Source organism: Astatotilapia calliptera, chromosome 7 (assembly GCF_964374335.1).
Source record: "Astatotilapia calliptera chromosome 7, fAstCal68.1, whole genome shotgun sequence".
NCBI lineage: Eukaryota > Metazoa > Chordata > Actinopteri > Cichliformes > Cichlidae > Astatotilapia > Astatotilapia calliptera.
In genome coordinates, this window is record NC_137428.1 from 38,080,491 (window position 1) to 38,104,929 (window position 24,439).

Sequence of the window (24,439 nt, forward strand, 5' to 3'; positions counted from 1 at the left end):
CCTAAATGATTCACGGTGACAACATCATAAGAACAAGGTCATTTTACTCCACACACACACATTTGGAAAATCACATAGTTTGACCATAAATATTCCCAGAATAATTAGTATTTGAGATTGCTGAAGCAACATCACTAAAGAAAAATATCCTTGCATGTCACTTTCGTTTAAAAATATAAAAAATGTGAAGTTTTTTTTTTTTGTAAAACATAAAAACAACAAAACTTAAGACCTTAAGAATCTCCTTATGAATGTTGTGAATATCTAGATCATTGGTGTTTGGATTTGAGGGTCAACAGGGCGAACACTGAGGCTGGGTATTAGAAATACAACATGGCAACATGAGACATGTTAACTCTGAGAACACTAACATCTAGATTAAGGTGTGAGAGGTAAATACATAACAGAAGCTAAAAAGGACTTGCTTGTCTCTAGATTAGTTAAAATAAATTGAAAATAAACTGATTTGAACACGTTTGATGCATTATACAAAAAAAGGTTCATGATATAGTTCACATGATCTAAGCAAGAGTGACTCGGAATCTCAAATGTTAAAGTACACTTACTGATTGTACTTTTACTACATGAGCTAATGTAGATGCTCTAAAAGCACGCTGGCTGAAAAAGAACCACACGTTTGGAGAAACTGTGCTGTAACTTCTCATACTGTGAAGTTTTCTGACAAAAGTGAATTGAAAACTTATGCTGTACAGCTTACTAAGGGGTCCTTTGCTGGGCCATGTGCAATTACACAAAAGAACAAGTTAAATTTCACCATAACACTGACTGGAGAAAAGCCAAATTGGGATTCTAATTGACATTACAACTGAAATCAGTGCTGTGATAGTTAGTTTAAGATCACAACCTGATTTAAAACACAGTCTAACATCAACATTCTTGCCCCTGAAAATAGGTCAGGATGGCCGAAAAATGTACTTTAAAAATGAGATTTTCTTTTTGTTTCATTGGAACAGTAAAGTACCATAACAAAGAAATGAGTACACCTTTGTAGATATCACTGATATGGAGTTTTTCATGTTTTACATACAGACTTTCTCATTTAAACCATGGTGACTTAAAAGTTTAGCAGCAAGACACTTGTTTCCTTTGTTCCATCAAACATTTCTTTCAGCCATCTGTGTTTATCAGAGCGATATGTGACTAATTTTTTATTGAATCACCAGAAAGTACACAAATACAAGATTAAATATTTTATTTATTTATCAAAAGATACATAATTACACATTGATACAATGAATAAGGTGTCTATAAAAATTACACATGGTGTAAGAAAAACATTATAACATACAAATAAGTGTTTTAAGATAATCTGACATACTTTAAAAGCATAAGAATAAAAGTTGTTTTTTTTTTAAATCATGTTCTTTGATGATCACATTACATGTATCACATTTTTTAAAGCATAACGTAGGGTGTTCACAAAAACAGTTTTATGATTACTTTTTCCACAGTGCTTGTATGCCTCTTGCAAAACTATGTACTTATCACCATATGACATAATAACTCACGATTATGCAAGACCAGCCATGAAATGTCCGTCGCTTCATTACAATCATTTGTCCCCGCTGCTGCCCTCAGACCCAGTCTTCTGTACTGTGGGGTAAAATTGCTTTTTTGGTGGTTCATAAAAAATATCTCAAAAAGCGATGTTAGTGAGGGGACCAGAAACACTGGGTTGCAGAGCAGTTGGTAAGGACTTGTATATTTCTGGAGAGTCTGCAAAAGCTGTCTTGCTCGTGCTCCTGATTGGATATGTGGAGCCCGGCTCTGATATCTCACTGGTGGCAGCTAAAGGTAGGCATGCCTTGGAGGCGGAGTTGGTCTCGGGCGCAATCTTTCAAACGAGCCTCACGGCATTTCAGGCAACCTCAGGCCGGAAACAACATCCGGTCACTCGCGGTCAAAATCCACGCAGAGCTGGTGTTTCGCAGGGATCAGGTTAACACATCTGGGTCTAAAAATATAAAGAAAAACAAAAAGAGTTTTAAAACACGCAAACTAGCAAAATATCAAATAACATAACAATAACAAGATGATATGAGATACCTGATGAGGCCATGATAGGTGATGTAGACATGTAATGTATAAACTTTTACGGGAGTTAAAAGTGGAGCTTATATATATTTTAAAGTGTATTGTACGTGGGATAGGCTCCAGCGCACCGCGCGAGCCTAAGAAAAGGATAAGTGGAGGCGAATGGATGGATGGATGGTGTATTGTACCTGTTACAAACCATTGTGATATTTATTTATTTTTTTAAATGAAAGGATTGACAGAATGGTAAAAAGGAAAATGCAAATATGTAGTTAGAGAGGAAGATTAACACTTACCGAATGATATGCGGATAAGGAAAGAGACGCAAGTTGCTGTTGAAATCGGCCGCTCCCTATGCGAACTCGCAAGCAGTCTGAGCGGCGCCAGTTGTTGATACGTCTGAAGTCAGATGTCTTCTGGGGGTTCGAAGATAGTCTTAACCTCAGCGGGAGATCGTAAAATCAGACCTGGAGCGGATTGGCTAACCGGGGTGCGAAGGGAGCGGTGCAAGGGTTATGTGATTGGCAGCGGGGCGCAGTGAGGCGGAGTTGGTCTAAGGGGGGAATTTTCAAACGAGGTAAGCAGCGCATTAGGGAGCAGAGCGGGGAGCGAACAAGCAGGAAAAAATTGTGCTCTGCAAGAAGTTGTGGATCGGAGATTAAGAGCGAGGTAGAACTTAGAGTGTGCGTTGAATTTTAGAGCTTGCTAGTAAGAGGGAAGTTTTTGAAGGAAAAAAGAATAAGGATTTTCCCTGTTATCGAATATAAGGTTTTTGGGAATAGAGGGGTAGCTAACAAGTTATTCTAGGGGTTTTGGAGAAATCGCGGAGAAATTTTTAAAAGGAGTTTTGGCTTTGTTTGGCTGAGCATGAAGGGAGCCGCGGGGCGCTGAATTTGAGAAAAAAGACTAAGGATTTTTTCAGGGTTTCCCCTGTTATCGAATATAAGGTTTTGGGAATAGAGGGGGTACCCTAACAAGTTATTGTAGGGTTTTGGAGAAATCGCGGAGGGTTTTTTAAGGAGTTTTCCCTGCTTATGTATCTAAGGAGGGTTAGGGGATCGCGAGTATGAGTTTTATTCTAAATCTACAAATGCATATAAATCGAAATAAAGTTTTCCCCCAAGGCATGCAGCATGTGTTTGTGGCCATACTGAACGTTACAAAAGCACAAGTTTAACTAAACAATTTTAATATGGTTTAATACATTTTTAAACACATGAGCACGGAGCCCGAGAGAGCACGGTCCGGAGACACAGGCGCGCGCGGGCGCGCGCACACACACTGACCCGCCACCAGATGGCGTTTTTTGAGCATAAAAAAATTAAAATAAAAATTTAATTGCTTAAAGAAATAAAAGAATGCTATTTTTTGATATATAAGAAACTTTCTAAATAATCAATTATATTTTTATGAATATCATATTTTTATGAATATCATATTTTTATGAATATCATATTTTTATTACTTAATTACTTCCTACTTCCGGAGCTCATGAATAATTTAATTACTTCCGGACTTCCGGAGCTCATGAATAATTAATGAGCTCCGGAAGTAACCTGTCACTTTTTTTGACGAAAGGGGTATAATATCACTCTCTTCTCTTCCACGATGCTATTTCTCTCTCCAACAGCGTAGGTTACAATTAGATTAGCATGACCAATTATGCAAATTAGGTGATGACGTCATTTAGCGACTTCTAGCGACTTTTAGGACAGCCAATAGCGATTTTCCTTACTGAGGAGCTGGCAACACTGATTTGAGTTGTTTGCCATGCTTGGTAAGTCATTTTTTCAAAGATTGTTTCAATTATTATTATTATCTTTTACTTCTGTGGCTCTTTGGAGTCGAGACAAAGCTGTGTGAAAGGCATTAGCCATGTTGCTCGGTGATAGCATAATATTATGTTTTAGCTAGCTGAAAGGTATTGTTTGCGGGCAAATACGACAGCCTTGAAAAAAAGCTTGCATGTGAATTTTCAGTCAAACCTTTGGTCAAATACACCTAAAACATTTAGTTCAGTATTACCTGTTGCCTGTGTCTTTGTCTTTTGGGAAAATACTTTACACAAATAATGGCTCAAAGAGGATTCCTTTTTTTTTTTTTTTTTTTTTTTTTACTGTGCAGCAATTGTTTACTGGATTATTTGTGCCATTAATTAGTGTCAACTAATTTTTATTCAATCTCCACATAGGATATGCTTGTGAAGATGGAATATGGGGGAGAGCAGAAGTGCGTTGAAGTTCCACAAAGTGATGAATGAAGGACATGCATATTGTATTGAAGAAATAAGTGATGTTATTTGCATTTACCAGCTCACCTATGTAATTCAAATTCAAATTCAAATTTTTATTTGTCACGTACACAGTCATACACAGTACGATATGTAGTGAAATGCTTGGACAACTGCTCGTGACCTAAAGAAAACAAAAAAGGAAAAGGCTATGAATAAGATAGGAAATAAATATCAAAAATTAAAAAGGGTAAATTTAACTAGGAAGGAATAAAATATAAATTAAGGTTAAAAATGAAATAACTGTACAACACAAATTAGAATGAAGGGTAAATTTAACTGGGAAGAATAAGATAAAATATATAAATTAAAGTTGAAAATAAAATAACTGTACAACAAAATACACAATATAGAACTATATAAGAATGTATGAAGAAATCTAAATATAAATAAATATATACACAATAACAGCAACTGTACAAGTATTAACCGGAAATGAAGAATATAGTGACCAGTGTTGTGCAAAACCAAAGTCCAGAAAGTCCAGTGTGTGTGTAAGAACTGTATGTGTGGGTCAGTACTGTGTGGTGGTGTGATTGAGAGACCGTATCGCCTGCGGGAAGAAGCTCCTCCTCAGTCTCTCTGTGTTGGTCTTCAGGGAGCGGAATCGCTTTCCTGACCTCAACAGAGAGAACAGTCTGTTGTTGGGATGGCTGAGGTCCTTCACGATCTTCCTGGCCTTGGTCCAGCACCGCCTGCTGTAGATTGAGTGCAGGTCAGGGAGCTCGGAGCGGATGGTGCGCTCAGCTGACCGCACAACCCTCTCTAGAGCTCGTCTGTCCTGCATGGTGCTGTTCCCGAACCAGGTTAAGATGTTTCCCGCCAGGATGCTCTCTATGGTGCACGAGTAAAAGTTCCTGAGCACCTTGGAGGGCAGTTGGAAGTCTCTCAAGCGTCTGAGGTGGTAGAGACGCTGTCGGGCCTTTTTCACCACAGTGTTGATGTGACAGGACCATGACAGGTCCTGCGTGATGTGAACTCCGAGGTATTTGAAGCTGTCCACTCTCTCCACTGGGCACTCGTTGATGACGGGGGTCTGGTAGTTCCTCTCCTGCTTAGTGCTGAAGTCCACTATCAGCTCCTTTGTCTTACTGACGTTTAGAAGGAGGTTGTTCCTCTGGCACCAGTTCTCCAGATTCCTAATCTCCTTCAGGTAGGCCGTCTCGTTGTTATCAGAGATCAGGCCCACCACGACGGTGTCGTCAGCAAACTTGATGATGGTGGTGGAGCTGGTAGTGGCCACACAGTCATATGTGTACAAAGAGTACAGCAGGGGGCTCAGAACACACCCCTGGGGGGCTCCAGTGCTGAGAGTGGTGGAGGCTGAGACATGTCCGCCCATCCTTACTGCCTGTGGTCTGCCAGTTAGGAAGTTGGAGATCCACTGACACATAGATGAGCTGAGTCCCAGATGCTCCAGCTTGGTGGTGAGTGTGGAGGGAATTATGGTGTTAAATGCAGAGCTGTAGTCTATGAAGAGCATTTTAACATAATTCCCCCTTCTAGTGTCCAAGTGAGTGAGTGATGTGTGGAGGAGATGAGAGATGGCATCGTCTGTGGAACGATTTGGACGGTAAGCGAACTGTAGTGGGTCCAGTGTGTCTGGTAGTGAAGAAATGATGAAGTCTCTGACCAGGCGTTCAAAGCACTTCATCACTACTGAGGTGAGGGCTACAGGGCGATAGTCATTGAGAGAAGCAGGGTGGGGTTTCTTCGGGACAGGAACAATGATGGACTCTTTGAAGCATGTGGGGATCACCGACTGAGATAAAGAGATGTTGAATATCTCAGTGAACACAGGAGCTAGCTGGTATGCGCAGTCTCTGAGGATACGACCTGGGATGCCGTCTGGTCCTGCTGCTTTCCTGGTGTTCACTCTCTTGAAGGCTCTCCTTACTTCATGCTCGGAGATGACGAGCACGTTTCCGGTGCTGGCAGTATCTTCCTGTCTGCAGCCGTTAGCGCCGCTAACACTAGCATTGTTGGAGACCTTAGCTGCAGCCTCGAAGCGAGCATAGAAAGTGTTCAGCTCGTCTGCCAGAGTCACGGCCGCGTTCGTCATACCGGTTGTTGGTGCTTTATAGTCCGTTATTGTCCTTAGTCCCCGCCACAGGCTCCTAGAGTCACTCTGTTGGAGTTGTGACTCTAGTTTCCTCCCGTAGCGCTGCTTCGCCTCTTTCACCGCCCTCCGCACGTTATATGACGCGGCTTTGTACGGGTCCATGTCCCCCGTCATGAGTCCCGTGTTGTAGGCAGCGGTGCGGGATCTCAGAGCGTCGTGGATGGTTTTATCCACCCACGGCTTCTGGTTGGGAAACGTTGTGATAGTCTTTGTCTCCACGGTATCATCCGCTAGTTTCCCGATGAATCCCACAACCGCTTCCGTAAACACGTTGACGTCATCGTCGGAGCTGTTTCTGAACATGCCCCAGTCTGCGTCATCGAGTGCGTCCTGTAACGCGGCCACCGATTGATCCGTCCAGCGCGCGACCTTCCTCTGAACCGGAACTTCCTGTTTCAGCCTTTGTTTGTATTTTGGCATGAGGAAGATGGCGGCGTGATCAGATTTGCCAAACGGGGGGCGGGATTGTGCCTTGTAGCCGTCCTTGACCGTAGTGTAGCAGTGGTCCAGTGTCCTTTCACCCCTGGTGGGGCAGGTGATGTGTTGATAAAAGTTCGGCGCTGCGCGTTTGAGGTTGGCGCTATTAAAGTCCCCTGTCACAATAAGCGCAGCGTCCCGGTGTTGTGTCTGGTGCTGTGTGAGTGCCTCATGCAGCTCGCATAAGGCGGTGACCGTGTCCGCTTGTGGTGGAATATAAACGGCACTTACAATGACCGATGTAAATTCCCGAGGTAGATAAAAAGGACGACACATGATGGACAGTAGTTCCAGATTTGGTGTGCAGGAGCGTGTGAGAGGAACAACGTTCGCACTGTTGCACCAGTTGTTGTTCACCATTAAACACACGCCGCCTCCCCTTGACTTCCCCGAGTCCCGTGTCCTGTCCATGCGGTGAACCGAGAAGAACTCGGCCGGCTGGATGGCGTGGTCCGGCACCGCTGGGTTCAGCCATGTCTCGGTGAAGCAGAGGAGATTGCAGTCCCGAATGTCTCTCTGGAACTTTATCCTGGCCCTGAGGTCGTCAAGCTTGTTCTCCAGTGACTGGACGTTGGCGAGCAGGATGCTAGGCAGAGGTGTGCGGTGTGCACGAGCTCTCAGCCTGTTCCTGACGCCGGCTCGCTTCCCTCTAGGCCGCCGCCGCTTCCCTTTGTTCTCCCTCGAGATCTCACTCAGCCAGCTCGGATCCGGAGTTAAAAACTTCGAATTGTGAGTACATTGTATACCAATAGAAACAAGAGTGTCACTGTCATACCCAATGTACCCAATGGTGATGATTTTGCCGATTTAGAAACGCTGAAAACTAACTTAAAAAGCAAAGACAAAGAAAAAGTGGTCGGAGCAGTCGTGACGGCAGCCGACCTCACCGGCGCCATCTTATATTCCATGTCAGACCTTTTGATAAACAAAATTCTAATGAAAGTGAGAACATGTATACTGTTACATCTTTCAGAAAATGTTTTGAAATTGTGGTGCACAGTTCAGAATAAATGTTTTTCAAAAACCATTGCATCTTTTTAGTAAATGTTTATTTCCAACATAAATTTCTAGAAGTTCAGAACAGTAAAATTCCTGCTTTTTAGAATGAATTAGAAGATAACTCTTACGTAGTTAAACTAAAATACTCTTTGAGAGTTAATATATAAACTCTTAACACCAAGTGTTAAATTATCAACTCCAGACAGATTTGGTGTTTAACACTAAATCAGAGTTAACGTACCAACTCTCCAAAAAGAGTTAAACACTCTCTGGTGTGGACCCATATATACACTTTAAAGGATGATCGGGCAGAGAGAAATGAGTGGCCCATGGGCATCATCACGAAAGCCTTTCCAGGGAAGGACGGTCTGGTCCGGAGAGTCGAAGTGGAGGTCGTTAAAGATGGAAATAGAAGAGGATTCTCTCGTCCCATTACAGAAGTAGTTCTGCTTCTTTCTCCAAAGTCTGACTCTGCCAATTGATGTTGGCTCTTAAAGACCCCAAGCAGGGAGTGTTATGCCCCCAGAAATGTGTTCTTTGTGTTCTCTTTATCTCGCTATCGTAGCTTAGAGCGGTGTGTGTATTTTCGTAACCATGACAACACGAGAGCAGTTTACGCTGAGAGTCAGGAAGTGAATCTACTGTGTGACTCGGGATATTAGCGTGTGGGCTCATTCAACCGCCAGCTCCGCCGTTACAGGATTAATCCTTTTCTCTTCGCTAAGGCATAGTCTGTGAGTATAATTCATTTTGTACAATTAAGCGGTGAAGCGTTTTGAACCGTTGTCTGTTATTCGGTTAGCTTTATTGTGTCTCATATAAGCTATGCGGCTAGGCTGTCAAGCTGTGATAATTAGCCAGATGCTTTGAGCTTATTGCATCTATAATACATTTCATATATTTCATTGTATTGTGTTTACAGTATATTTCATTGTATTGTGTTTACAGTTTCACAAAAGTGCCCAGTAAAAACTTCTGGAATCCAATTGTCTGAGTCCTGGAGATTTTCTTGGGAGTGTTTAAGCTGAATGGAAACTTAGCCCATTACATGTATTGTCATGACTTTTACCACATATAGACCTGTCGTGGTTTAAACAGCTATAATAAACTTTTCTATTTTCTTGTTTATGTTTAGGGGAGCAGCTGTTTTACTGGCGCTACAAAGGCACAGACAAAACCATAAAGACAACGGTAGTCTGTGGGGCTGATGAGGCAAACACAATTTTTTCAGATTTTCATGCCAGTCCTACTGGGGCCCATTGCGGGTAAACAAAAACAAGAGAAGCCATTTCAAAGCGGTTCTACTGGCCAGGGATGTCAGTCGACATCAATAATTGGGTGGGTACTCCAAAACAAACTCTATGTAATTCGACTACAGCTAAATTATTTTAAGAGGAACACAGCAATGTTTCTGTATCTCTCAAAATAAGTTATGTAAACCTTGATCATCAACTATTGGGTTTGTTATTGAATTGCTTTTATTTTTGATTAGGTTTCACAGTGCGCACTTTGCCAGGCAAGTGCTGCAACAATTAAAAAACCAGCAGAATACATTCCGATAAAGGTTAGTCATCGACCATAGCAAATAATCACATTTAATCACACAATGTTTTCATTGCTTAGAAACCTACTGATTATATACTTAAAAAAATTATAACAGTAGACTAGCATTCTGTGTAATTTCAGTATTATTAACTTAACTATGATTTTCTTTTTAAGGTCTCTCAGCCATTTGAACTGGTTGGGATGGACCTCATTGGAATACTTACTGAAACCAACAATGGACATCAATACATATGTGTTTTTATTGATTATTTTACAAAATGGCCACAAGCATACCCTTTAAAGTCAAAATCAGCCGGGGAAGTGACAAACTGTCTCATAAAATTCGTCCACCAGTTCGAAGCCCCGAAAAGGATTCTTACTGACCAAGGCAAAGAATTTGTCAATTCTGTAAGTACTTTAGTCTTTGGCAAAAATATGTGAACTCATATTTGAATAATTTTTTGAAAATGGTTAATTTTCTGGTCTTTATAAATCTGTTGTTGAGATATTAGTATGACAGCTGTTTATTTAAATTCTTATTGTAATGTGCTTATAGCCAGTGTATATAACTTTCTTTTGCAGCTCAACAAAAGGGTTTGTGGACTGTTAAAAATTAAAAGAAGCCTCTGCTCCCCCTATCACCCTCAAACGAATGGGCTGGTGGAGAAAATGAATGGCACCATCCAGAGGTAAATTCTTGGAGTACATGTTATACATTTATGGGGGTTCCCTTCAAACAAAACATTAATGCATGACATTAAACTATTAAAAAATGTAAATGATCTTTCATATGAATGTCTTCTATGTGCTTTCATTGTCAGAGCCCTGTGTAAAGTTGTTGGCAACCAACCACAAATGTGGGATGAGTACCTGGATGCTGTAATGTTTGGACTCAGAACTAAAAAACAAGTGACCACCAAATACTCGCCTTACTACCTAATGTTCGGCAGAGAGGCTCGCTATCCTTCCGAAATCCCAGAAGAGTTCATGGTATGTCTTTTTGTCTGTGACAAACTACACGGAAATCCCACACAACGAAACTTTTTTAGTTTTTGAGGCGCAGGCAGATCAGTTTCAATGGATGCTATGTCACCGCCATAAAAGGACAACAACACTGAATATTTCTATGGATTGTTCCACCCCTCAATAACAGTTTTCTTCACGTCCAATCAATCCCAGGATACACTGAAGCTTTGCCAGAAATACATTGTGTCTTAAAACCTTACCAAAGACACTTAATGTAAATTTTCACTGTATTTCTCAGTTCTTTTATGTATTATCTGTGTATCTTACACAAATTATAGTAATAATAGACATGTCTTTTGATTCAAAGGTTGATGAGACTGTAGAAGACATTGTGGGGCAGGAGGAGGTGTCGGAAGACATTCAAAAGCATCAAAAACTGTTGGAACTGGTGAAGGACAACGTGGTCAAAGCTCAGGAAAAAACAAAGGGCAAAATAAAAATGATGAAGAGAGATGTCGTCTTCAAAGTTGGTGACAAAGTTTTAAGAGCTAACATAAGAAGCCAGCAGAGGAAATGGGGGAAACTTGAAGCAAACTTTTTAGGCCCTTACATTATTACAGCAATCCAAGGTAAAAGTGCAGATCTTCAGGATTCCAATGGGACAATCATTCCAAAAGTAAATATTGACCAACTAAAGTTAAGCAAAGACAGCATGCCAAGAGTGCCACACCGGGGTTTAAAGAAAACAGCAGCCACATTACTAACAGCACAACCAGGTCCAGCAGCACCAGCATCTGCTCTAGCTTCACAGGCTACAGCAGCACCAGTGGCGGTAGCACCAGCACCTCCTCCTAGAGCTACACAGGCTACAGCACCAATGGCATCACTTACATCACTACCAGTTCAAACTAAACATCCATTTCCAGTTCCACAAGGTATACCAATAACGGTATCAGAACCAGAGTCAGGAGCAACAGCACAGAAAGACAACGAACCACCAGAACCAGCCACAAGTGCTACAGCACCAGAACACGCTACAGCTCTACAAACCGAATCCAAAACAGCAGCCGACCCAGCCTCAAAGACCATAACAGCAGACCAGGCCTCACAGACCACAACGGCAGCAGACCCAGCCTCACAAACCACAACAGCAGACCCAGCCTCACAAACCACAACAGCAGACCAGGCCTCACAGACCACAACGGCAGACCCGACCACAACAGCAGACCCAGCCTCACAGACCACAACAGCAGCAGACCCAGCCTCACAAACCACAACAGCAGACCCAGCCTCACAAACCACAACAGCAGACCCAGCCTCACAGACCACAGCTCCAAATGCTACAACCACACAAGCCTCAGCTCCACAGATTACAGCCCAGCAATCTACAGCACAAACCATAGAACCAACAGTTGCAGAGAAATGTAAATAAATATAATATTTTTTTATTTTTTTAAAAAGGACTTTTGTTCCTATGACAGTGTTTGTTTCAGTACTCTGTAGATCATGGCATAGGAAATTTTACACCTTTAAAAAGATTTTGTTAGGTATATTTCCTAACAGAATATTTAAATTTAACAATATGGTAATGCTTTAAAAAAACATTCATGGGGCAAAACATTATAGAAAACTTGTAAAAGGATGTAAGCCACATGTGTAAAATTACACAAATGAAAAAGTGAGTCCTTCAAAACTGTGAATCTTTCTTTTGTTGTTGTGTAACCCAGAATGTTCATGATTGATATTGTACATCTGATGTACACTAAGAGTGAAAAGTTTGGACACACCTTCATTTTAATGTTGCTTCTTAATTTCCTTGTCTATTTTGTAGATTCATTGTTGATTAGAACTCGAGGCATCAAAACTATGAATGGACACATATGGAGCACTAACCCTAACACAAATGATGTAGTAAACCAAAAAGTATGAAAGAACCAAAAATATATTTTATATATTAGATTCTTCAAATTAGCCACCCTTTGCTTTGATCACTGCTTTGCACACTCTAGGCCTTCTGTCAGTGAGCTTCATGGGGTAGTCACCTAAGATGATTGTCACTGCATGAAAAGCATGAACACAGAGAAAAACACTGAATGGGAAGGTGTGTCCCAAATTTTGACTAGTAGTGTATGTTCTTCATTTTCTTCTTTTCCAAAATTGCTGTCATATATGCTGCTAGTGACATAGAATGCCCACTACAAGAAGTATATTAATGTTGTGATGATGACTGCCTGCCAGCAACAGTTCGAAAGATCAAATACTCTTTAAGACGCTGCTTTTAACAGCCCAAAAATTGACACTCTATTTTACAGATAATAAAACTAGTTTTGGAGGAGAAAAATAACATTTTTCCAGAAAAGATTATGTAATAGTAAAGGCTACAGGTGCAAGCCTTGAGCCTGAGTATTTTAAAATATAGTCATGTAGCTGCAACTAAACATAATTTTAAAAAATTGTTGTAATAGGTGTTTCTGCTGGAAAAAAGATATGATAGGGGGCAAGAGCATTTCTATTGTTATGTATTTAAATTTATTTTCTTTTATTAATATGAATTTATTTAAATTTCTTTGTAGAACATTGTAAGTGTAACTTTACCCCCAAATAAAACCAAATTTAAGTTCTCCTTTTTTTTTACAAAATACAATGTTAAACCATGTGCCCATTTTATCAGCGTCTTAAAAGTATTTACCCTGAAACACGTCTTTTGTCAGACAACTACATAAGAAATTATGCATTTGAAATTTTGATTTACATTTAGTCCTGCTGACTTATTTCTTTTTCTCATTACTTTTTGTAGATATAATGGATGCCTGGGCTGGAAAGAGTCCTCACATTCTACTCTCCAGAATTGGTGCTTACAAATTATTCTACTGGGATATCCAACAAATTGGTCCAGACATGGAGTTGGAAAGTGAGGTGCAGTGATCTTTACTGACAACAATGCAACTATCAGTGTTTTATTCATTGACAACAGTTAACAAATGTTTACATTTTGTATTCGCAGTCTATTAATGCATATCTTGAGATCATGGTGAGACAATGCAATCGTCATAATTCAGCAAAAGCAGCATTCATTGATTCATTTTCAATGACTGCCATTTGGAAGAGAAAAGCTCCAAGACTCAAGGTAGGTATCTCTAGAAAGAATCTTGTGTGTATTGTTTAAGTACCTCTGATCATATCCACATCCAGATTTAGATTGGATAACAGCTTATGCAGAAAGAATAAATTGAGACTGGGGTTAGTAGATGTGGATAGTTTATTAGACTTGACAGTTCTCTTTTGTTCTCTGCTTGTCTGGTTTCCTCCTCTTTTTGTACACACTCCAATCAATGCTTGATTTGAGATTTTCAAACATTTGGGCTAATATCTCTTTTGAAATCATCAACACTGCTTCATCTCTTTAATAGGTACCTTTTTATTATCAAGTGATTCTTACGTCACTGTTAAAGAGGCTTAAGAAAGCATTAAACATTATTCTGCAGATGGTAAAAGGATCGCATTGAAAATGATTGAAAATGAACTCCATGTCCAAAAAAAATCCTTAGAAAGACCTTTATTAGTCTTGGAGGAAGTAATGTGCAAAACCACTTATAAAAAATATAAGATAGTCCAGCTTCTTGCACAGGTTAAAGAAATGAGGGGTGAATCATGGCTGTCGCACAGTACTTTATAAGTGGATGATATATAATATATCATAAATTGCTTTAATAAAAAAGGACTCTAAACAACATGTTATTGCATTTCTTTCTGAAGTGAATATTTTTATTGTTTTGTTTCAATTTAAGATCAAACCCATGGAGCATGAAGTCATTCTGGGAATTGTAAATGAACATCATCACTGGACATTAGTGGTAAAAAAATAATTGCATTTACAATATTCATCAAATCAGTTTTATAAGACAAATGCATGGCATGCAGATAATCTTAACTCTTGAATTATTACATGTAATTCTCCACATAATTTTACTGTAGGTCATTTACTAACAAGAAAAGAAGTCACTGTATCTTGATCCACTCGGAGAAACTAAACAAGGTATCCAAAATTGTTTGGAATCAACAAGGTAAGGATAAATGTTGAAATTTATTTTGACCCTTTATTAAACGCTTTGTTGCTGTTGTTATTTATGTGTTTATTATGACAATTATAAGTATGATGTCAATCAAAAAAAATTGGCACTCAAAATTAAAAAAATAGCAGCAACAGGTTTGAATTTTTGTGTTGGCCTTCTGATATTGTGGTGTTATGGGTTAATTTTGCCTTTAAAGAGAAGTCTCCCCATGTTTCAATGTTTATTTGAGGACATGATGTCTGTATGAGATGATGTTTTTACATTAGAAAATATAGCATGGGGAGAATAATGTTTAGTAGTTGCATAAAGTGTTGCGGAGGTTTAGCACTAAAACATCAGACAAATGTCTTAAATAATTTCACATAGGTTATACATGTGTGAATTTCATCTTTGCTCCTCCTCCACATCTCTTCAAAGTGTACTGTGTAAGTGATTGATTTCTATATCATGGGCGGAAACGGGAAAAAAAGCAGAAGTAATTGTCCACGGAAATGCGTTGTAGACTTTTAAAAAGTAATGATTTTAACAAAACAGTGTGGTCAGTTCTTAACTTGATGTTCAACAGACACTTAAGCTCTCCATACTGTTCACCTTCTTGTGTCACCAAAATTTTAAAACATGTTATTTGTTTTTATTGTACTTGTCTTTCATTCATGCGAAAAAAAGGATGCAACGTCTCAAGATGGACTTGTGACACAGTCAAACACCCAAAACAAGTGGACGCTACCTCATGTGGAGTCTTTGCATTGAAAGTACGAGTCTTAACCGTAATACATACATATATACGAGAATATTGGAAATGTTGTGTTGTAATAAATGTTAATGACAGGAAAAGGAATATAAGATAATTACACAATAAAAGAAAGAACTTGATTCACAGGAAACAAATTACTATAAAATAACATTTACAATATTAGCCTATTTAGTCATCTTCGAATCTCTTTTTCAGTTTGCTGAAAAGATCTTGCGAAAAGAGTCAATAGACTTTCTGTCTACAAAAAAGGCCATAAACACACACAGGCTGCAAATTGCCACCACTCTTCTCCTAGAGACAGGTAACTCATTTTCCACCATTCAATGTTCTCACATCATGAATATTTTCATCATGATGGCTGTAGAAACAAACCATATAGTTGTTTGAATGAAGTAATAAGTGCAGTAGGTAGTATACTCTATGTGCTATTTTTTCACTTTTTAAAACAGATGACTTGACAAACATCTGTCATTTCTGCGGGGAAGAAGAGCATGAAACTGACAACAAATGGGTAATGACATCAAGAAAGACTGCTAAATGTTATGATCAATTCCCATAAATGAAATTTTAACATTGGGATTTGTAATTATTTATTTTTTTACAGATTCAGTGTGAGATGTGTTTGCGGTGGTTCCACCAGCTCTGCGTGAAAAGCCCACCACCAGAAGATGTGTTTATTTGTCTTGCTTGTACATAGTTGACACTAAAGGTCCACAGCTAGTGTTCTTATGGCACACATTGTCGAGAACACATATCTACATATATAGATGTAGATGTTAAATTAAAAAGTCTAAAAAACCAAATGGTCTCCAAAGTTACTGTAGTTATTAGTTATACTGTTATTTATTTTGCAAATAAACTCTTTCGTGATAGCAACGCCAAGGTGCATTATTGATGGGGGGGGGGGGGCACACATTTTGGCAGCCGATGCCATACAGCCTGATAAAATCTGTATCCCTCCATAACTTTTGCTGTGAATAAGACATGGTCTCCAAAGTTACTGTACTTATTGGTTATACTGTGACTTATTTGGCAAATATACCCTTTGTGATGGCAAAGGCAATATGGATTACAGATGGGGGGGCACACATTTTGGCAGCCGATGCCACACAGCCTGATAAAATCTGTATCCCTCCATAACTTTTGCTGTGAATGAGACATGGTCTCCAAAGTTACTGTACTTATTGGTTATACTGTGACTTATTTGGCAAATATACCCTTTGTGATGGCAAAGGCAATATGGATTACAGATGGGGGGGGCACACATTTTGGCAGCCGATGCCACACAGCCTGATAAAATCTGTATCCCTCCATAACTTTTGCTGTGAATGAGACATCTTCTCCAAAGTTACTGTACTTATTGGTTATACTGAGATTGATTTTGCAAATAAACTCATTCGTGATAGCGTCGCTACAAAGTGTAAACTGAGTGTAAATTCACTGGAGAGCGACGTGTTTCCATGATCGCATCTGGTTTTACAGTATTATAGTATCAAAGTCTTTTTCTAGACAAAGTATTCCCAGCAGGTTATTTCAGTGTACATTATAAGGTAAACTGTCTTCCACACGGCACATTACAATATCCATCCATTCGCTTCCGCTTATCCTTTTCAGGGTCGCGGGGGGGCGCTGGAGCCTATCCCAGCTGTCATAGGGCGAAAGGCGGGGTACACCCTGGACAGGTCGCCAGTCTGTCGCAGGGCCAACACACAGGGACAGACAACCATTCACACTCGCATTCACACCTAGTGACAATTTGTATTATCCAATTAACCTATCCCCACAAGGTGCATGTCTTTGGACTGTGGGAGGAAGCCGGAGTACCCGGAGGGAACCCACGCAAACACGGGGAGAACATGCAAACTCCACACAGAAAGACCCCGGCCTGATGGTGGAATTGAACTCAGGACCTTCTTGCTGTGCGGCAACAGTGCTAACCACCGTGCCACCGTGCTACACGAAACTAATATTAAATTCATCGAGTCTGCTGTTTTCCAGCTTTTACTCTTTATCGCGTCGACTGCAGATCAGTGACAAGTAGCGTACAGAACGGAGCTGGGCAAGTGGCTCCTCCTACTTTGCGCGCTCCCGTGAATGGGGAAACAATTTTTGACGGGGGTAACTACCAGCTTCTTCCCGTCAGATGCGTGGAGGCAAGCCAGGTGACAGAGCTGTTGCAGGTGTGTATTGGCAAACATTTGCTTTTCCCGTTTTAATGCATTTTTTAACACCAACTAACTTATGCAACTTAGATGCTGATTACTGTGAGCCAGAGCCATAGTGTTGTTGTGCACTGAACAGAACGGAATTGGTGAGTTTGAACTTTTAATTTACTGTTTGTATTGCTACCAGCTGACGCTAATTGGCTGCTGCCGGTGTTGTGCCAAAAAGTGATTGTCTGCCAAAAACCGATTTCCAGTGTTTCTGTGTATTTTTTATGTGTAATATTTTTACGTATGTTCGTAAATAGACTTCGGTGAACAGGGGATACAAAGGGGTTACATAAAGAATTAAAAAAATTATGTTTTTTAAGTATCTTTACAACTTGTACTTACATTATAACCAATCCGGTCCTTTATCCCCACTTAAAATATTTTTACAGAACTATTGTAATATTTGCTGCCATTTCTGCTGTCCTGTTGGGCAACTTACTCTTACAAAATACATTTTTAATGTTAATGAGATTTTTTTTACTGCATAAATAAAGGTTATATAAAAGTCGCTGCCAAAAACTGATTGCGGCTTGTATCTTGTTACACGAATGTTGTTTGTGGCTCAAGATGACTTTATGTCATCCATAAGGGATGCATTTGACATATGTTTAACATATTATAGCCCAACAAGTTACTTATAGCACTTTAAATATGAGCAATCGCCTTTTGGCAAATACCGGAAATCAGTTTTTGGCACAACACCTGTCCAAACAATTTGGTTTTGATTTTGATTTGACCAATATTTGTTGAATAAAAAATGTTGTGACGCTACATATCATGTATGTATGTATATAGCAGTTGAAATGTTTCAGTTAAATTATTGGTTAAATATATTATATTTAACCAATATATTGTTTATTTATTTATAAATTGTGTAAACAGGAACAAGAATAACTTAATGTATTTAGCTTAATTGGCTGACATTTTTGTATTATTCTTGTGATTTCTTATTGGCCTTGTTTATTTAATGCAGGCCAGGTGAACCTTTTTTGGGGTATGAAAAAGGGTGGCGAGCCAATGAACGGCTAGGAGCAGGACTCATTCTGCAATTGAAGCTTCCACTGGTTGGGTAGGAAGCTATCAAAGACGACGCTCTGTCCCCATTTTCCAAATACACTGATTTCCGCAATCATACACACCATTCCCCTCATTTATGGACAATAGCGCTTGGACATCTCTCATGGACATTCAGATAGAACTCATGGACTTCAGTTTGGATCAGTGGATTTGATGTTAATATGTGTTATTTATGGGGAACTGTTGTTTTGTTTTTTTTGTTTTTTTTTTTGAGAATCTGTATTGCTTGGTATAAGCCAGAAGAATTTGCTTAGTTGTCTTTGTGCACCCCCACTGGGTTTTTGATTAATTGAATAGCTGCAGCAGGAGTGATTATTTAAGTTTTCCTTTTCTTTTCTTATTTTTCTTTGGGGTTTGGTTAAATACATGGTACCTGCAAAAGCATTTTTGTGTTGTGTGTATTTATTAATTACTGCCCATCAGCTCCAGTAGCATTCCTAAATGTTCTGATTAATAATAACCATAATATTTCACTCAATACCTAGCCTGTATTAATTCATTAGCGCTTGATCAGTGTTGAAGGAAACTGTTTCCAGGGCCTACTCCGTGGATCGGCTTCCTCCGAGGCGTGGACGTCTATCAGCAGAGAATGTACCTTCACCTATCAGCAGAGAATGTCCCTTAGTCTGTAACACAGTCAAATATATTCTCAAGTAATATTCAAGCATGCCATTCAGCGTGTTAGTACGAGCTCGGGAGCAGCTTGGGAGAACAAGAAAACAGAGACTGCTTTAGATTGTCTTCCCAAAGTGACTCAACTTTATTCACAAGTACAACAGTTTATATAGAGGGACAAATTCATGAGACAGCAGATTATCAGTTTAAACCAGTACAGACCAAGATAAGGCAGCGTCTTCCTGCCCTTGGGTGAAGAAGCATCCTTTGTGTAGTTTATTAGTTCAGCTACAATTGTGATTATCTCAGCGACATATTTTCAAGGCACAAAACGAAGAGTTCTTACATTAGTGAAATCTGAAACAAACCATTTGGCCTTCAACAGGCGTCTAAAAGATTAAGAAACTAATGTAGCTGAGGGAGTGATCTCTGTGGTATTTCAACCTTGTACCAGCCTGTGATTCTCACACATCAATTCTTGGGTCAAAGAGAAAAATAACTAAAACAAAGGGGCCTTATTGAATGACAGAGTTTTCCTGCATAATGTCACTATAAAACAATATCCAGTAAATGCTACCATGGTACTAAAATACCTAACAAGTGTTACATAAAGTTTTGGTATGTTTGTCTGTAAAGTGGGCTACAGTACTAGTAGGTGAAACAGAAGACTTAGTTTGTGTTGCCTGAACTCCACACACTGACCTGTTACTTTTGCTTTTGGTATATGCTTGATAGTCCTTAAGATGAGACAACTGTTTGACTTTTACATGTTCTTGTCACAAAACCCTCTTTCAGTGATGTTACTTTCATTTTGCATTGACGGGACTTGCAGCATGCTTTCTCACAATAGCAGTGTCTTGTTTGCATGGTGGTACATTTACATTTTCATGCTCAGTTTTATACTGGTACTTAACACAACTGATTTGTCTGTGCCAGTCGATTGGGGAACACACATTTAAAGTTATTTAAGTGAACGAGAGAGATGTTGTGTGCAGTGTTGGGCAAGTTACTTTGAAAAAGTAATTATAGTTACTAGTTACTTTTTTTGAAGAAGTAACTGAGTTACAAGATTCTAAAAGTAGTTAATTACTTGAAGTAGCTATTGCATTACTTTAAAAAAAATATATAATTTTTTTTTATCCCTGTGGGCTCCAGGTTATAATTGGCCATTTTTGACTACTTTAGATGTTTTCTTTGCCTTGTTTGGCATCATTCTTTTCAGCACAACCTCAGGTGTCTGAATTTACAGTTATGTTTTCATTTTGACATACTGTATTAACACAATTGATCTAAAATCAGTCAAAAAACAAAATCAGAGTAGAAAAAGTTACATTTTTTTTATTGTAACAACCACAAACATGTTTATGGAATCATATTTCATACCTTTAAATGCAAATATAAATTGTCAGTTTTAAAATCCTATGCACAAGTTTTGTAAACAACAATGTTATTTGCATCCATTTACCTTTTACCCTTTTTAATAAGCATTTCAAACTGTTTACATAACAATCAGCTGCATTCAATAAGATGCCACACAAATTATTTGTGCCACTCCAAAAAAAAAATTATTTCTGTCCACTATAAAGGAGAACATCACAGCCTGATACCTGCATGTCTGACAGCAGCAGGTGTATCACTCCTGTTCTCTACCTGGAGACAGCAGTCGCTTCATTGTTCTGACACACAACACAAAACTATCCGATTGTTAAGTGATGACGTGACGAATCCTACTTGCGGGCCTAAAGTAGTCTGCATTTAATATGGCTTTTGTGTTGTTAACATGTTTAAAGCTTTGTATTTTCTTCTATTTAATCTCAAAAAGCTCCTAAAAAAGTCGGTGATCACCGTTGACCTCCCTCGGCTTTTATTACCGCTAATCATTTATTTAAGCTCAGTTTTTAAAACCTTACGATGTAACTACAGCACAGCCCATGCAGCAGTATATGAATGACTAACCTCGTATTGTGGATGGATTATCTCAGTTGTTCTCCTGGCTGAAGTTTGGTCCTTTTACAGCATCCTGCCATGCGATTACATTTGTTCCTGACCACCCAGAACACTCACGTTAACTTTTATCGAGTGGAAAAAGGTTAGCTTGTTTATATTATGCTAACATAGTTGTGTCGCTAGCGGTCACGTAGCACATCATTATCATAACACCTCCCACCCACTCCATGACATGCTGGTCAGTCACAGGAGCACGTTCAGTGAGAGACTGAGATTACCGAAAAGCACCACTGAACGACACAGGAAATCATTCCTGCCTGTGGCCATCTCCCTGTACAACGCATCCACTTAACACACTGTTTGCTGCTACGTTTCTTTTCCAACTATTTATTTATGTATGTATGTATGTATGTATGTATGTATGTATGTATATATATGTATATATTGTACTATTCTTAGTTAGTGTATTGTCTGTCTTGTCTTAATGTTGGTTTAAAATGGAGCACTGTAACAAAAAATAATTTCCCCCAGGGATCAATAAAGTATTCTGATTCTGATTATATACCAGCTAGCCAAACTTCCGTAACCCTACAAATGTCACTGCTGTTTAGTTTTCTGTCTTCATTTATGCTGGAAGTGATAGCAGGGAGTTAGCTCGCTAACTTCTATCTAAATACAATATAGCATGTCCTGACTGCGGGGTTTTGGAAACAAATTAAAACGTACGGCTCTTCTAACTCCGTTAAATGTCATAAATTCCATTTTCATGGATGCCTGGATGTTAAACTCAATTGTTACACCTGGTAGAGCAGAACGCTGATAATTTTATTAAAGATGAAAGACTTAAGATAGTGTTTTAACTCTCAGTAATGCCACAGTGATCATTTGATATATGGACCTGCAGCGGAGTTTAAGCCCAGACACGGCTAGTGACGTCAGACTGAACGATTGGATGCACAACACTACACACCAACTACACAAGACAACACATTAACTACACACTCCAAACACGGTAAACGCCACAAATCTATGGGCTCAAAATGTGGTCATAAATATTTTGTACTTGTAAATCGGTTTTGCACTTGTAAATGAGGATTTGTATGTGTAAAAAAGATTTGTGTGTGGATTTAGCCAAAAAAAACCCTGCAAGTTACAAGCAATGACTGTATAAAAGATGGACGACGCGACACCGCCTCCTACCATTGTGCAAAAATGAAGCCAAAATATCCTGCTTGTGGAGGCTGCCATCTTGCAAATTTGGAGCCAGAGTCTGAGCAGTAGTGACTTGAGGTGGAGCGACTGTGTAACACTCCCGCCCACACACCCCCCTACACTTTTTACGTAGCACCTGTGGTTCGAGTTTTTTGCTGGTTTACTGCGACTGACGACTCGTTTAATTAAGGTAAATACAACCATGTCACTGTTATAAAAAAAAAGAAAAAAAAAGACACACAGCTTATCTTATAGTTCTAAAATTGCTCTGTTGTTAATTCGTTTGCTACATTAGCCGCTAGCATATGCACTGTGTTGGAGGCTTGTTGCTAGCTAGTTAGCGATGCTACACACCTGCTACTCTTAATAGTCTGTGTTATTTAAGGATTCAACACACAACACACATATATATATATATATATATATATATATATATATATATATATATATATATATATATATATACATATACACACACACACACACACACACACACAGAGAGAGAGAGAGAGAGAGAGAGGGAAGGTAGTCAGAACTGAGGGGATTGAACTACCAGAAGGCAACATTGCAGACATAGAGGACAGTTACAAGTACCTGGGGATCCCGCAGGCGAATGGGAACCATGAAGAGGCCGCTAGAAAAGCTGCAACCACCAAGTACCTGCAGAGGGTCAGGCAAGTCCTGAGGAGTCAGCTGAATGGTAAGAACAAGATCCGGGCCATCAACACGTACGCCCTGCCCGTGATCAGGTACCCTGCTGGGGTAATAGGCTGGCCAAAGGAGGAGATAGAAGCCACTGACATAAAGACAAGAAAGCTCCTTACCATGCATGGAGGGTTTCACCCCAAGTCCAGCACCCTGAGGCTATACGCTAAGCGGAAGGAAGGGGGCCGGGGACTGGTGAGTGTCAGCACCACAGTCCAGGATGAGACAACGAACATCCAAGAATACATTGGGAAGATGGCCCCAACTGACCGAGTGCTCAGTGAATACCTCAGGCAGCAGAAACCCAAGAAAGAGGAGGGAGACGAGGAACCATCATGGAAGGACAGGGCCCTGCACGGTATGTACCACCGGCAGATAGAGGAGGTGGCTGATATCCAGAAATCCTACCAGTGGCTGGACAAAGCTGGACTGAAAGACAGCACAGAGGCACTAATCATGGCAGCACAAGAACAAGCTCTGAGTACAAGATCCATAGAGGCTGGGGTCTATCACACCAGGCAAGACCCCAGGTGCAGGCTGTGTAAAGATGCCCCAGAGACAATCCAGCACATAACAGCAGGGTGCAAGATGCTAGCAGGCAAGGCATACATGGAACGCCATAACCAAGTGGCCGGCATAGTGTACAGGAACATCTGTGCCGAGTATAACCTGGAAGTCCCGAGGTCAAAATGGGAGATGCCCCCAAGGGTGGTGGAGAATGACCGAGCTAAGATCCTGTGGGACTTCCAGATACAGACGGACAAAATGGTGGTGGCTAACCAACCGGACATAGTGGTGGTAGACAAACAGAAGAAGACGGCCGTAGTGATCGATGTAGCGGTTCCGAATGACAGCAATATCAGGAAGAAGGAACACGAGAAGCTGGAGAAATACCAAGGGCTCAGAGAAGAGCTCGAGAGGATGTGGAGGGTGAAGGTAATGGTGGTCCCCGTGGTAATCGGAGCACTAGGTGCGGTGACTCCCAAGCTAGGCGAGTGGCTCCAGCAGATCCCGGGAATAACATCGGAGATCTCTGTCCAGAAGAGCGCAGTCCTGGGAACAGCTAAGATACTGCGCAGGACCCTCAAGCTCCCAGGCCTCTGGTAGAGGACCCGAGCTTGAAGGATAAACCGCCCGCAGGGGCGTGCTGGGTGTTTTTTTATATATATATATATATATATACACATACATACATACATTAGCCGCACCTGACCAAAAGCCGCAGGTGTTTCAATGTTGACTTATCATATGTAAGAGAATATGCACAAAGGGAATTGTCAGGAAAGAGATGGCTGTTTGGAGATGTGGTATCGCAAGAAATAAGTGGTTATATAAATATGAGTATACATAATAGTTATTATTCATAGATACCTACATCCTAAGTTCCTG

At 40.0% G+C, this 24,439-nt stretch overlaps 1 protein-coding gene and 3 long non-coding RNA genes across 4 annotated transcripts; 3 read left to right on the plus strand and 1 right to left on the minus strand.

The window, feature by feature from the left end:
• Positions 1-1,198: 1,198 nt before the first annotated feature.
• On the minus strand, positions 1,199-2,479 carry LOC145430104 (uncharacterized). The gene is made up of 2 exons (XR_013910516.1): positions 2,352-2,479; positions 1,199-1,975 (listed from the first exon to the last, which is right to left on the minus strand). It is a non-coding gene; the product is annotated as an uncharacterized LOC145430104 (long non-coding RNA).
• An 8,376-nt stretch (positions 2,480-10,855) lies between these two features.
• On the plus strand, positions 10,856-13,656 carry LOC113024919 (uncharacterized). The gene is made up of 3 exons (XM_080304011.1): positions 10,856-11,878; positions 13,252-13,370; positions 13,459-13,656. The coding sequence occupies exons 1-3, from the start codon at positions 10,954-10,956 to the stop codon at positions 13,618-13,620; spliced, it is 1,206 nt and encodes a 401-aa protein (XP_080160137.1). The 5' UTR covers positions 10,856-10,953; the 3' UTR covers positions 13,621-13,656.
• A 1,523-nt stretch (positions 13,657-15,179) lies between these two features.
• On the plus strand, positions 15,180-16,153 carry LOC113027385 (uncharacterized). Its single transcript, XR_013909970.1, has 4 exons — positions 15,180-15,279; positions 15,477-15,582; positions 15,731-15,792; positions 15,886-16,153. It is a non-coding gene; the product is annotated as an uncharacterized LOC113027385 (long non-coding RNA).
• Positions 16,154-17,470: 1,317 nt separating this feature from the next.
• LOC145429694 (uncharacterized) lies at positions 17,471-18,955 on the plus strand. Its single transcript, XR_013909971.1, has 2 exons — positions 17,471-17,592; positions 18,468-18,955. It is a non-coding gene; the product is annotated as an uncharacterized LOC145429694 (long non-coding RNA).
• The last annotated feature ends 5,484 nt before the right edge of the window (positions 18,956-24,439 follow it).